General features: G+C 47.5%; 1 protein-coding gene across 1 annotated transcript in view; it reads right to left on the minus strand.

Annotated features, from left to right (window-relative positions):
• The window catches only part of LOC115088460 (extracellular calcium-sensing receptor-like), a 110,793-nt gene that overhangs the window by 20,694 nt on the left and 74,533 nt on the right, over positions 1-15,566 (minus strand). Inside the window, exon 5 of the mRNA XM_029596733.1 lies at positions 7,593-7,820. Within this exon, the coding sequence (XP_029452593.1) occupies positions 7,593-7,820 (228 nt within the window). The remainder of the gene's footprint in view (positions 1-7,592; positions 7,821-15,566) is intronic.

A 15,566-nucleotide genomic window follows, 5' to 3' on the forward strand; every position in this document is an offset into this window, starting at 1 on the left:
CCCATTTGATGCCCATATTTGAATGCAAAATTTTATGTCCATTAAATTTCCAGTTTGTTAAAAAAAAACTTTAAAAACAGGGAATCAAGCTAAAAACACTCTCCTGAGAAAGATGTAACGAGTGAGGCTGAAACCCAGTTGATGTCTCCTCTTTGGTGTCTCTATATGATGCACCACCAGCAAGAACAGAATCCAGGTCATCAAAGGCAGTTCTACCTAAGCAAAAGATGATATGATCTGTCTCAAAAAATAGTTTGTACAAGAAATTACCCCTTTCAATACCCAAATTTAATTCACTCAATGTTAGACTTTCCAATTCAAAAATCCATTTTTGTTCTTGACAGATTAAACCTTTGTTGGAATCTCCCCCCCTGTAGATGTGAAACCACAACGTCAATCACAAAAAATCTGTTGCGGTGCTTCAATGCGACCTCCTTTTAAGCAGCTTTTGTGATATGCAATCACAAAATTCTTTTGGTTTTACCCACATAGATGTTATTGCATGGACACAATACAACTCCGGACCTGCACGCTTCGGAAGACCCAACAACGCAATGTTGGTCTTGTGAACAGTCCTCCGACCGTTCCCAGCCCTTTCGGACCTGCCGCAGGGTACGGCACGAAGCGGCAGGCCAGATGGAGGCCAGGGTAGCGAAGACTGGAACATGGATTCAGACGAGACTCAGGAATGACGTAGACTCAGGAACGAGGTGCAGGATGCATAGACGTGGACTCAGGCACACACGTGCACTCAGGACGAGGTGCTGGATGCACAGAGGTGGACTCAGGAACAGACGTGGACTCAGGACGGGTACTGGATGCACAGAGGTGGAGTCAGGAACGAGGGCTGAAGGAAGACATGGGCACTGTCCCTCAGGGCACCCTACTCAGACCACCCGCGGGACTGAGTCGCGGACCACCCTGCCTCATGCGCGCCCTACTCAGCCCTGGAAGGCTGGTCGCGGACCACGCTGAGAGTGGGAGAGCACAGGAAAGAGGAAGCAGGTTCCTGCACTCCTGGCAGCTCAAGGCAAGGATACGCTGCACTCCTGGCAGCTCAAGGCAGGTTAAAGCATCAGGATCAGGAACAAGGATAAGACACACCTCAGGGCTGGAACAAGGACATCTGGAACAGCAGGAACATCAGGACTGGAACACGGATACTGGAACAGGAGTCACACCTCAGGGCTGCAACATGGAACTGGAACAGTAGGTAATATCAGGACTGGAACACAGGTAGTGGATCAAGAGACAGACCTTGGGACTGGAATGGCAGGCAGACATCAGGACTGGACGAGGAGCTCCGACAGGTAACACTTCTGCAAGGTCCTGTGTTTCACAGGACCTTGCAGAAGTGCTGGAACACGGACGACCTCCTGGAGCGAAGGATCTCAGGAGTGACCAACTCCTTGCGAAGGCAAAGACAGACTGAACGCTGAGCCCTTTAGTAGAGCTGAGGTAGACAACGCCCAGGGAGGGGTCAGCAGGGGGCCACACCTGGCTGGCCCTTGAAGAGGAGCAGAGAGGCGCGCGCCCGCGCCCTAGGCAGCTGGAGAGAAGAGCTGGAAGCTGGTGGCGTCCTCAGCCACGTGGAGGGCCCAAGGAAGCCGCGGAGTAGCCCTGGACTGGAGCTGGGTGAAGGCAGGTCAGTGGAGCAGCTCCCAGCTGCAAGGACTGAAGCAGGAAGAAGCAGAGAGAGGTAAGGCTGGCTGCAGGCACCGGCAGAGAGAACAGAGAGCTGCAAGGACTGAAGCAGGAGAAGGGCTGACTGCAGGAACGGCTCCATGCCATGAAGACAGCCCCAGGAGGAAAGGTAAGACTGCAGGCAGAGTAGAGAGCTGTAGCAGGCTGCAGGCACTGGCAGGGACGGCTTCCCAGCCAGGCAAGGACCCGGGCTAAGCAGGCACCAGCAGAGATGGCCTGATGGCAGAAGGTCCCGGGATCGCAGCAGCACGTCAGGGAAAGGCAGAAACAGTAGCAGAGGAGCAGACCGCATGGCAACAGCTGTGGGGACGGCCCCAACTGATTCAGGGAGAAAGAAGCAGCAGAGTCAGCAGCCCGACTGGCTGTGAGAAGGTAAGAGCCTGCCCACGCTCCTCGCGGGCAGGATCACAACACATCCTTATATTATGTGCCACATTGTAAACCATTGTGACGGACCCTTCTTAACGACGGTATAGAAAAGTTTTATATAAATAAATAAATAAACTTGACGGCAAGAAGTTCTCGGTCACCAACGGTGTAACGTTGCTCTGTAGGTGAGAACTTGTGTGAGTAGAATGAGCAAGGTATCAATTTACCCTTGGGAGAAAGCTGGCTTAAGACGACTCCTGCTCCAATTGCAGAGGTGTCAACTTCAACGACGAATGGGCATCTTGGGTCTGGATGCTGAAGACAAGGATTGGAACAGAACGCTTCTTTGAGCATCTGAAAGGCAGCTTGAGCTTTGGGAGTCCACACACGAGTGTTAGCTCCTTTCTTGGTCATGGCGGTGAGAGGAGCAGTTAGGGTAAAATAATTGGCAATGAAGCTCCGGTAATAATTGGTAAAGCCAAGGCAACGTTGTAAGGCCCGTAGGCCTACTGGCTGGGGCCAGTCACGGATCCTTTGGACTTTATCTGGGTCCATGGAGAAACCTCGATCAGATATGATGTACCCTAGGAAGGGTAAGCGACTTCGCTCAAAGAGGCACTTATCTAACTTGGCATAAAGATGGTTTCCTCTTAGGTGTTGGAGGACAATCCGAACATGATCTTGATGGGATTCAAGGTCTTTCGAAAAGATCAGGATGTCATCAAGATATACAACTACGAAGGAGTATAAGGGGTCTTGAAGTATTTCGTTAATGAGACATTGAAAGACTGCTGGGGCATTGCATAACCCAAAGGGCATCACGGAATATTCATAGTGACCATCCCTTGTGTTGAATGCGGTTTTCCAGATATCTTCAGGTTGGAATCGTACCAGATTGTACGCACCCCTCATATACAACTTGGTGAAGATCCGTGCCCCTTGAAGACAGTCAAACATCTCGCTGATAAGGGGCAGGGGGTATCGGTCTTTGCAGGTTATGGCGTTGAGCCCTCTGTAATCAATACAGGGGCGTAACCCGCCGTCCTTTTTCTTAACGAAGAAGAATCCTGCACCAGCAGGAGAATCAGAGGGACGAATGAACCCTTTTTCTAGGTTCTCTTTGATATACTCAGACATGGCTAGGGTTTCTGGGTGAGACAGTGGATAAGTTCTGCCCTTGGGAGGCGTTGTGCCCGGCAGAAGTTCTATGGGACAAATGAATTTGCGTAACGGAGGCAAGGTATCCGCCTTCTGCCTTCAGAAGACATCTTTGAAGTCTACATACTGAGTAGGCAACCTAGATAGAGTGGAAGACTTCAGAACAGGGACAACAGGAGATACTTAACGTAGACATGTCTTCTGGCATTTGGAGCCCCACTGCACCAACTGCAGGGACTGCCAATTGAACTGGGGTTCGTGGGTCTGGAGCCAGGGCAGCCCCAGGATAACTAGATGTGTAGAACGTTTTAACACATAGAAGGACATCTCCTCCTCGTGGAGGCTGCCCATGGTAGGACGGACAGCTACTGTTCGATGGGTGATGAGCCCTGGAAGAGGTTCTCCTTGAATGGAGGTGATGCGGAGACTCACATCTAATGGTTGAAGAAGAATGTTCAGAAACTTGACGATGGCATCCATGATGAAGCAGCCTTGCCATTTACAGGTGAAGTGAACTTACTGGCTTCGGCTCACGTGGTGTCCAGCCATTCAGCCATTCAGTCAAAGACATCCGGTCCCAGAGGTTGGAGGAAGCACTCTTCCATTGGTGTCAATACTATTGGACAAGGGGCTTCTCCTCCGGTCTGCCAAATATATTTGTTCTGGTTAGACCCCTTCATTTTCAGCTGAGCCTTGATGGCGTGGTACCTGTAGGCCACCTAATCCACACTAAATTTCATGCTACTTTGTCTGCATACAGTTTGGGTGATGGTGCACCAGATCTGGCCCTTGGATGCCCTCAATGTCTTGGCAGCCTGTTTGCCAAAGAGCATAACATAATTCTCCAGGACCCCTGCGATTATCATATCATTGTCCTCCACAATGAACTTCAAAGCCCTCAGACGGGCTCACCTTCTGCCTGGCTGCCAGAACAGGGTGCTAATTCTGCTTCCAGAGAGGTGTCTTCCCTTTCCTCACTCTCGCTCCCACTCCCCTCTCCCTTCCTCTTCCCCCTCCTGCACATGCCCTACCAACTCCCGTCCCCTCTGCCCTCTCTGTCTATCTCTAGCCTGCCATCCTCCCTCCATACTTGCCTGTCTATCCCTTTCCTCCTCCCACCTCCTCCTATCCCTTCCCACCAGGGCCGCCATCAGGGCAGTATTCTTGGGCCTGCAGTATGGGGCCCCAGGATCTACTGCCACATATGGGGGCCCGCAGCCGCCAGGCGGCAGGTGCGCTTGGGGGATGTATTAGTTCATGGCAAAGAGGCCCACTGAGGCTCTCTCCGACAGTCTGTTGCCCAGGGGCCTACTGAAACCTGGAGCCGGCCCTGGGTGCGGGCCCCAGAGAAGGGAGAGAATCAATGCTATGCGTGTCTTTTAGACACGCATAGCATTGATTTACAGAGCACCGCAGACAGAGACTCGTCCGTGCGCTCTGTCCTGCCAGCGTTCACTGTCTGACGCGGCTGTGACGTCACCGCCGCGTCAGACAGTATGCACCGGCAAAGCGCGCGGGCCATCGCTGTCTGCTTGCTAGCTGGAGGCCGAGGAGCCGCAGAGTCCCCGGAGCGCAAAGGGTAAGCTTGTGGCCCAGACATTTTAGCTGTATGGGGCCTCAAAATTCCTGATGGCGGCCCTGCTTCCCACCCACCTATCTCTACTTATGTCACTTTCCTTGTCCATACTCTTACTCCTACTCCTCCACCTAGCACTACTGCCCTCATCCTCCTGCATCCTCTCCTACCTCCTCCCTGTCCTCTTATCATGCCTCTCACACTCCATCCTGTCCACCACTCCTCCGTACGAAAACACAGACAGACAAACTGGACTAACAAACAAAAACATTCACTTCAACAAAGAAGACAAAAGACCAAGCGAAAGGGAAACAGATGACAACAGAAGAGCAGACAACATACTCAGGTAATTGAATGAATAAAGCTACTACTCCCACTAAACCACTAAACTCACCAACTCTCCTCTCCTCTCCTCTCTCCAACGTCTGACACACCCTCAAAGAGGCATCTGCAGGAAACCAGTATATTTAAACCAGAAAAATGACGCGCCATGCAAAAATCAACACGCACCTCGAAAAATGACGCATGACGCTCTGACACAATGCGTCGCACTTTGTGAAGTTTGCCTATACAATGCGGTACACCGGAAATTAGCCTAACCACACCCATTTTTTTATCACGGGTGCTAGTTCTACTATATTTATAGCAATTTGATGAATCTACACCTTAACCAGATAAGTAGTGTTTTAAGATTTATCCGGCTAAATTATATACTCAAATAAGTGCAAAAAATGCAACTTGTCTGTGTAAGTAGCACTCTTCAGACTGAGGCCAATGATTAAATGTAAGGCAAATGAAGGTCTTCTGACTGGCAGTGCCTATGAATGTCAGTAAAACAAGATAAGATATTGCTTATATATATATTTCTTAATATATGTTTTCTGCTTGGTTGAGTTAGTCCATTATAAGCGACACCTAATTTTTTGCTGAGGATTTTAAAATAGATACTTGCATATATGCTATTATACATGCGTAATTGCTAGTTTTTACACACACAACTTTTGAAAATTTATCTTTATGTCAGTTTAAATAGTGCACACTAACTCAAATAGTGTGCACTAAATCAACAAAGTATGCAATAAGACAATAACTTTCAAACTGGTGTGTGGGCGCACATTGGCACATGTACACGGTGTGCGCCCAGGGACATGTCGATTTTATAATCCGAGTGCATGCATGTTATAAAATACACTGCATGCATATTATAAAATACACTGGGCAACTGCCTATGTGCACCCAATTTTAAATGGGCATGAGCCTAGGCACATAAATGCCGCTCCTAGCATGAAAGCCAAGGAATTTAAAAACTGGTACATGTCCAGCCATTGCCAGATTCACCAGTTTGTCCACCAGTTCACTCAGTTATGAACTAGGCTACACTGCCCCCAGTTACCCCAGATCCTTTAATTCCCTCTAATACAATATTTATTTTTAACTTTCACCTCTTCCATAGCAGAAGTTAATGTACATGGTGGTGGACCTGGGCACGCACCCAAGAAGGTAGGTAGTTATACACATATCTCTTGGCAATGCCCTATATGCCCATGCCCTGCCCTGCCCAGACCATGTCACGACCCTTTTTGAAACATTGGGAGATGTGCGCGCAGCCTGAGATTCACACATCTTCGAGATTTCAAAATAGGATGGGCGCATGTCAGCCCAACTTCTGCATGCATCCCCTAATTTTGGCGCACACCATGTTATAAAATACCCTGGGCATCTTTTTGTGAGTACATGGGGTTTAGTGAAATCTCAATGATGAGCAGTGTATTATTAATTCTATTGAACTGTAAGAACTACTTCTTAAATATAATCTCCATCTGCTGTGTTATATGTATGCAAGAAAATCAATGAGATGGTTGGATTCAATTGGAATGAATCCTGTGGTTTTATTTTGGAATCACTACAAGAGCATGGAAAGTAGATGAAGTGGGCAGGAAAGCATATACAAAACCTCCCCCCCACCAACCCCCCGAAAAATCTGGCCAATTACGGGACACAGTGTAGTACAGGTTACACAATGATATGCTCATACCCTCCCATGAAGGCTCATGGCATCAATCACAATCCTGGGTCTGGTTTTGCTGGAAGCCCAAACAGGAGAAGGAAGAGCTGCTGGCAGGGCCGGACGAACCACTAGACGAGCTAGGCCTCTGCCTAGGGTGCCAAGATTTATGGGGCGCAGCCGCTGCTCGCGGCCACTTCAGGCAGAATTCTGAAAGGGCAAAAAGTGCTCCTTCAAAATTCTGCCCAGCCCCCGCCTCACCCCACCTCACCCTGCTTCCCCCCCCACCCCCCATCGTACCATCCTCCCAACGCACCCCTGGTGGTCCAGCGGAGGACCCGGGAGTGATCTGCCGCTCCTGGGGCCTTGGCTGCCATTAACCAAAATGGCACCGGTGGCCTTTAGCCCCTAACATGTGACAGGGGCCAACCAATGGCACTGGTAGCCCCTGTCACATGGTAGGGGCTGAAGGCCACCGGCGCCATTTTGATTAGTGGCAGCCGATGACCTGGGAGCGGCAGATCCCTCCCAGGCTCCCCGCTGGAACCAGGTGTTTTGTGAGGTTTTCTTTTTGGGGGTGGAGGGGGAGGATGGGGGAGTGGTGACATGTGGTCCCTGCCCCTGGAGTCAGGGCTGTGACCGGGGGCGGAGCTGGGGGCAGCACGACTAGGTGCTGCCCCCAGCACCTAGTCGTGCTGGGGGGGGGGCGCAAGGCTGAAGGTGCCTAGGGCGCCCAATCCTCTTGCACCAGCCCTGACTGCCGGTAATTTTTATTCTCACCTGAGATTCTCTGCTGTTCCACATGATAGAACTCATGTTGATGCTGACTTCTTTACCTTTGGGTGCCCAAGGATCAAATTTACCAACTTTTACAAGCATGAATGTGTCGTTTTGGGATATCTGCACATTAATTACATCATAAAAGGCAGGAACATCTCCATTTTGATCAAAAAATATGTTTTCACCTGCTTTGGTCTTAAAATGGATGTTTTTCAAATAATGCAGAACCTGGAAATGGGAGATAGAAAGAAGATGTTTGTACAAAACAGATGATACAAAATTGTTCAGAGTAGTTAAATCACAAGCAGATTGTGATAAATTGCAGGAAGACCTTGTGAGACTGGAAAATTGGGCATCCAAATGGCAGATGAAATTTAATGTGGACAAGTGCAAGGTGATGCATATAGGGAAAAATAACCCATGCTATAGTTACACAATGTTAGGTTCCATATTAGGTGCTACTACCCAAGAAAGAGATCTAGGTGTCATAGTGGATAACATATTGAAATCGTCGGCTCAGTGTGCTGCAGCGGTCAAAAAAGCAAACAGAATGTTGGAAATTATTAGAAAGGGAATGGTGAATAAAACAGAAAATGTCATAATGCCTCTGTATCGCTCCATGGTGAGACCACACCTTGAATACTGTGTACAATTCTGGTCGCCGCGTCTCAAAAAAGATATAATTGCGATGGAGAAGGTACAAAGAAGGGCGACCAAAATGATAAAGGGAATGGAACAGCTCCGCTATGAGGAAAGACTAAAGAGGTTAGGACTTTTCAGCTTGGGGAAGAGACGGCTGAGGGGGGATATGATAGAGGTGTTTAAAATCATGAGAGGTCTAGAACGGGTAGATGTGAATCGGTATTTTACGCTTTCGGATAATAGAAAGACTAGGGGGAACTCCATGAAGTTAGCATGTGGCACATTTAAAACTAATTGGAGATAGTTCTTTTTCACTCACTGCACAATTAAACTCTGGAATTTGTTGCCAGAAGATGTGGTTAGTGCAGTTAGTATAGCTGTGTTTAAAAAAGAATTGGATAAGTTCTTGGAGGAGAAGTCCATTACCTACTATTAATTAAGTTGACTTAGATAATAACCACCGCTATTACTAGCAACGGTAACATGGAATAGACTTAGTTTTTGGGTTCTTGCAAGGTTCTTATGGCCTGTTGGAAACAGGGTGCTGGGCTTGAGGGACCCTTGGTCTGACCCAGTATGGCATGTTCTTATGTTCTTACAAAATGTAAGTGAATTAAAATGAAAGTCTACTGTATGAATAGTGAGGTAATAGAAGGTGCCAGAACAAGAAAACGAAACTTAAAACAGACAAAGAAGAGGATCCAGCTTCTACGCATGACACAGGCAACACGAGGAGCAGTGTTAAAGCCCTTAGTAACAAGGCAGGTACATGTGCGAAATTTACTAATTGGTCAAGGGATAAGGGGCGGGTAAACGCAGACACCTGTTGATTGGCTGAAGGTAAACCCTGGTAATGCTGTGCACAGACAATAGATCATTGAGTAGGGTCTGAGCTTACACCGCTTGATTGTAACGCTTGCTACTCCTAAAGAAATCACGCCTTTCTTTATAATAAATTTCTTAGATTGACTTTTAGAGCTGGTCTTTATTGGTCTTTCTTAACCGAGGTTTAAACATATGGTGCCATGACTTGGATCCCCGGAAGCCTTGCGCAAACTTCCGCGGGACGTCCGTCTCAGGTATCAGGCGTGCAGCGGCCGTCCAAAGCTACCGGCTGGTACCAGGTACTACAAGTATGGCTGGCGTCCGTAATCAGCACGCGGGAGCAGTGCTTTATTCGGGGCCGTGAGTCGGTCCAGGGTCTGATTTAGTTTCAGTAATCTCGCCCGAGACGTCGGAGCAGGTAAGGCTTTAGGACCCCTTCTCATAAAAGGGTCCCTGTTATTATTATTGTTGTTATATGCTTGTATAAGAGTAGATTTCTCTCCATTCTAGCCTGCGTTTTTCTTTCTGTTTCATTCGCCGCTTTCTTAGATCACGATGTTTTCTAGGTGACGTTCGCAAAAGACCCCTACCTTCTCAGACGCGGGTCCTTATGACGCACCGCTCACTCGAGTGCTTGCATTTCTTCGTCTGAATGAAAAGTTGATTAGAACTTGCCACTTTAAATGAGTCACGAGGGTAGCGAGGGATGCTTTTCTCGCCTGGCCTGCACACAGCTCGTTCGATAGCATTTTGTTGTCTCATTTGAAAGAATTTTTTGAGAATAAGTACACTGCTGACGCTGATAAGTTGAGGGAACATCGACAAGTGCACAGTTGGTTTGTTTTGGTTAAATCGTTCATTGAATATGGGATTCCCTCTTTGCCAAAAGATGAAGATGGCGGAGTCTGTGCTCTCCCAGTTCCTCTTTCGGTTCCCTCCACCGATCCTCTTCCGGACCCTGATACGATGCCCCTTACCCCTCCCATGGCCGTTGAAACTGCCGTCAACACATCCCTTGGGGCTCCACCGCCTTATGATACGTCACTAAGTTCACATCTATACGCCGATGTACAGGCCCCCCTTCAGCAAATCGCGTTTCCCGCCGTTGCAACCACCCCCATCCAAACCACACCCCTCAAGTGTACTTCCCTATGACAGCCATTGGTTACACCCCCTTAATCCCAGACCGAGTTTTGCTGCCGTCCATATCTGCATGACAGCCTGTGACAACTGTTAATACTACCACTGCTACAGCGCCCGCCCCCATTCCCCCAGCTCCGCTACCTCAAGATGATGAGGGAGGCCTCATCTCTGCCATGGTACCCTGCATTGCACTCCGGTTTCCCCCGATTACGATTCTGCCACCCAACCTCCTTGTAGCCCCATCTCTGTCCTTTCTGATGATCTGTTGGGACAGTTGGCATTCGAAGATCCACCTATCTCACCACCTATGCAACCCACTACAGTACAGAGTCGTATGGTTTCGGCTTTACGGCAACGTATTGCAGACTGTGCAATCCCAAGTGAACCGATTTACGACAACCCTTCGGCGTTTGCTGCTATTCCTGCCAAAGGTCTGAATGCTACCCCTACTCCCTCGCCTCTGCCAGCATTAACCCCCGGCGATTTCATAGTGTGCCAAGAACGCTCTTACCAATACGTTTTTCCCTGGGTTGATAATTTGGCCGGCTGGACAGAAGCCTTAAATCCCCAGATGAGGCTTTATCCAAGTGTCGGATCTCTTTCCACTGCTGATATGAATACAGCTCGCAGTGCTATCAGAGATAACCCAAATCCCTCCTGGTCTTCAATAATTCAGACTTATATGGAAGGAAGTATGGGAAGTAAGGATTGAAGTATGGGAAGTAAGGATTGAAAGTATGGGAAAAATATGAAGGCCAGTACCCCGCTGCTATGGAAACCATGACAAGGACCTCTTCTCCGACCCTACCAACCCCTGCTGTGGTTCTTCCCATTCTAACTAAGACATATACCGCCAGAGGTACCCCCATCCAGTCGTACTTACCCTGGTCCTTTACGGATCTGTATGCTATTCTTTCTAGCCTTCCCTCTATTTCTCGCGACGCCACCGCTTGGATTCATAAATTTGAAAGCCTAACCATGGGCATGCAGCTTGCCGTTGGTGATATCAAGGCCCTTTTTGCACAAACACCCGGGTTAGATCAATCTGCTGTCTGGACCACGGCCCAGCGTTCCTCCATGTTATTAACTCAGGATCATGATGGAGACTCATTTAATTCACATCGTTCTGCCACATGGGATGCCCTTCGCCATTTATTTCCATAACAACGGGATTTCTCCAAGCTGACTTCCACCCGATGGGACCCCAAATTAACACCGTTTGATACCTACTTGCATAATTTTCAGGAGATGTTTAATCAGGAGGTGGGAGGATCATATTATGATGTCAACTCCTTACCCCTGTTTTGCCATATGTTTGTCCAAACTCTACCCGATAAGGTTCACCAAGCCTTGGGTAATGTTGTAGGTTTACAGAACATGGCATGGGGACTCATGCACAGTAACATCCTACATCACATTCAGAAATTTTTGGATGCCAAAGACAAATCCCAAGAGGATTTGATTAAAACTCAGACGAAGGCCAGTGCGCTCATTATTAAAGAGCACGAAACCCCTAAGCAAAGTTTAGCTGATACCCCTGTTGAAGATTCCTGTTTCTTTCAAGCTCCTGTTCCACGTGGTTCCTTTGGTGGAACTAGGGGTAGGTCATTACTGCGTCGTCCACTGCAGGCTTGGATTCGAGACGTAAGGCCCCATGATTGGGATCATCAGGATTATGCCCCCGACTAGCCTACGTCCCAGAGAAGAGGGCCAGGACAACAATGTTACCAATGTGGCCAGTTTGGTCATTACACCCGAGATTGTCACTCCGCCCCTTACCCGAACCCCGAGAATCAATACCCCATGAGGGCTCCTCAACACTCTAGGGGGCAATCTCAATACCCGACGTTCAATCCCTGTGCATGGACAGGACCGAAACACCAATACCCTCCCCAATGACGCCGAACTACGGCATCTCTTGTCGCACCAATAACTATCCCCGCTGACTCACACGCGCCTACACTGAAATGTTCCACCAACCTCTATTCCTCTCTTTCGATTCCTGGATGTCTGTAATTTTGGTTCTGTTTATAATTCTTACCTCCTTTAGCCTATTTCTGTATTTCCAGTTTGGCATACGAGTTTTATAACCTGTGAGGATGTTTAGCTGTTTCTGTATGTGGTCCCTCTGAGTTGGCATGTTAGTATTGCCTATGTGTATCACTGACCCAGACTGCGAAGCCTGTATCATAATAACGATAGATGGCAATACCAAAACCTCCACTTTATTGTACAAGTCCCGATATGAGTGTAAAGGGATTGTCACACACTGCACATATAACTCCACACGATACAGTCTATGTACTGCAGGGATTATGATTACTTGTTTTGATCCCACTGAGAATCCCGCCCAGCAATGGATACAGGTCCATAAGGGTGGCTCACCCAAAGGACAGCTTTTGGTATCAGCCCAATTGTCCCAACCTGAGAAGGCAGAATCCCTTCTATTTCATCCCTATTGGGATCTCATCCGCACATGTGGAACCTCTTTAGACTGGCACCATACTTACATGCATAACCACAAATACATATGTCCCATGAACTGGCCTGCCTAGTACTATAAGTCTCGTTGTGCGTTGACCGAAACCCATTCTTACTGTGGCTATTGGGATGAAGATGGCGGAGTCTGTGCTACCACCTGCAAATCTGCTTCCTTGACTTTGGTCCAGAGCTTGTCAAGCTGTGCCCTGAACACCTGTAACAAGGTCAATTTTACCCTCTTCAAGCCATCTGATTTCCTATACACATGGGGTAACATTTTCGGTATCTGAATTTATGCCACAGGGACAGACCCTGGAGGGTTCTTTTAGCTTCAGAAGGTTACCACCCGTAAAAGTCCATTAGATCACTCCGCTATTTTTAATGAATTTTTCCAGCATGTTCAAGAACCTTTTCCTGTGTCCCTGACCGCCCGAAATCTGTTTATTGACCTTGCCAATGCTATCACCATTTCCCTCAATGTCTCTAATTGTTATGTTTGTGGGGGAACCAATATGGGAGATAATTGGCCTTGGGAAGCAAAAGAATGGGATTGGAAAACACCCTATAATGTTTCCAGTATTCAATTACCACCCAGATATGGGAAAGCACAGTGGATACTGGCCCACTCCATTGTTGCAACATGGTGCATCCATAGACCTTACACACTACTGCACACTATAGCTGTAGGCAATTCCTCTTGCTTGTCACAATCTTCCCTCAATTATACCATGAAAGCTCAAATGATAATTTTCCATTGGCCTAATTCTTCTGTAATCCCGAACTTTACCGGTTGGGAAGGTGAACCTTTCCTCTCCCTGAAAAATGGACTAACTCCCCCGAGCTGGTTTGCCCCGAATGGATTATATTGGATATGTGGCACCTACGCACATTCTTCCCTGCCCAAGGGATGGTTTGGCACCTGTACCATTGGCACTATTCGTCCCTCATTTTTCTTAATTCCCCTAAAGATGGGTCAACAGTTGGGAATGCCCCTGTATAGTACCTATTCTAGCCTCAGAAAGAAACGAGACCTTAAGATAGGTAATTGGAAAGATGACGAATGGCCTCCAGAATGTATTGTGGCCTATTACGACCCTGCCTCCTGGACTCAGGATGGCTCCTGGGGTTGCAGAACCCCAATATACATGTTGAATCGTATTATAAGATTGCAAGCTGTTGTTGAAATAATTACTAATGAAACTACTAAAGCACTGAGAATACTAGCTACACAGCAAAAGAGTTTCCAGAAGGCCATTTACCAGAACCATCTAGCGTTAGATTACATATTAGCAATGGTTACATGGAATAGACTTAGTTTTTGGGTACTTGCCAGGTTCTTATGGCCTGGATTGGCCACTGTTGGAAACAGGATGCTGGGCTTAATGGACCCTTGGTCTGACCCAGTATGGCATTTTCTTATGTTCTTATGTTCTTATTATGTGGAAAGTTTAACCTCAGTAACTGCTATTTACAGATAGACAACAAGGGTGAAGTAATTGAAGAGATCACCTGAAACATGATGTCGATTGCTCATGTACCAGTACAGATGTGGAAAGGATTTGAAGTTAGTGATCCCTTTGGATCCCTTGGATCCTGATTCTCTAGATTAGGTTCAGGCTTAAAAATTCTAATTGGCTCTGCATGTACCATTGCCTTGCTAGGACTTGGTGTTTGCTAGTGTCTACCATGCCTCTGTATTAGCCTACGAAGATGTCACGATCGAGTGTCTGAAATGTTGGTAACCCAGATGAGTGCACGGATCATGCTGAACCAAACAGAGACTTTGAATCTAATGCTTTTAGATTCTAATGACACTAACGCATCATTCCCAACTACAAATAATAGCCATTTATTAAAAATGAGCACATTGGTACGAAGACGGGTAAGTCTCTAGCCACCAAGGAATAGCCTTGGTCAGGCGGAACAACCTAAGACAGGTGATGTGCGACGCAGATAGGTGTGAAAGGTTCCTAGGCAAAACCTTTCAAGGGGGGAATGTATGAATAGTGAGGTAACAGAAGATGCCAGAACAAGAAAACGAAACTTAAAACAGACAAAGAAGAGGATCCAGCTTCTACGCATGTCGCAGGCAACACGAGGAGCAGTGTTAAAGCCCTTAGTAACAAGGCAGGTACATGTGCGAAATTTACTAATTGGTCAAGGGATAAGGGGCGGGTAAACGCAGACACCCGTTTATTGGCTGAAGTTAAACCCTTATAATGCTGTGCACAGACAATAGATCATTGAGTAGGGTCTAAGCTTACACTGCTTGATTGTAACGCTTGCTACTCCTAAAGAAATCACGCCTCTCTTTATAATAAATTTCTTAGATTGACTTTTAGAGCTGGTCTTTATTGGTCTTTCTTAACCGAGGTTTAAACACTACTCAAAAGGAAAGCATATGCGAATTCACATACTGCCTGCTGGCAGAATTAATGCCACATCAAGAAGCATTATGCAATTCCTCTTCACAAGCACCCATGAAGGTAAATTCATATCCTATGAGCCATAGGAAGTACATAGAAAAGGCTTGGACAGGATAAAGCTCTGAAACAGCTGAAGAGCCCGAACGCACGGTGACAGCACTGAACCTACTGGGTGTACTAGAACATCCAGGTCCCTAACCCGACCACTGAGACACCCCCTGAGGTACACATTCGGACAGATTTTGAAAGGCCTGTGCATGTAAAATCTGGGATTTATGTGCATGGCCGGGTCTTGTGCGCATTGCGCTAATTTTCAATGAAGCCCAGCCATGCGCATAAACCCCAGTATCATTTGGTGTGTGTGTGGGGGGGGGGGGGAGATGTTTCTGCAATACAGGTCATATTATGCCAAAACCCACTGTAAACCATGTAGTTCTACTTCTTCAGATCCTTTATT

This window comes from Rhinatrema bivittatum, chromosome 3 (genome assembly GCF_901001135.1).
Source record: "Rhinatrema bivittatum chromosome 3, aRhiBiv1.1, whole genome shotgun sequence".
In the NCBI taxonomy this organism is placed as follows: Eukaryota; Metazoa; Chordata; class Amphibia; order Gymnophiona; family Rhinatrematidae; genus Rhinatrema; species Rhinatrema bivittatum.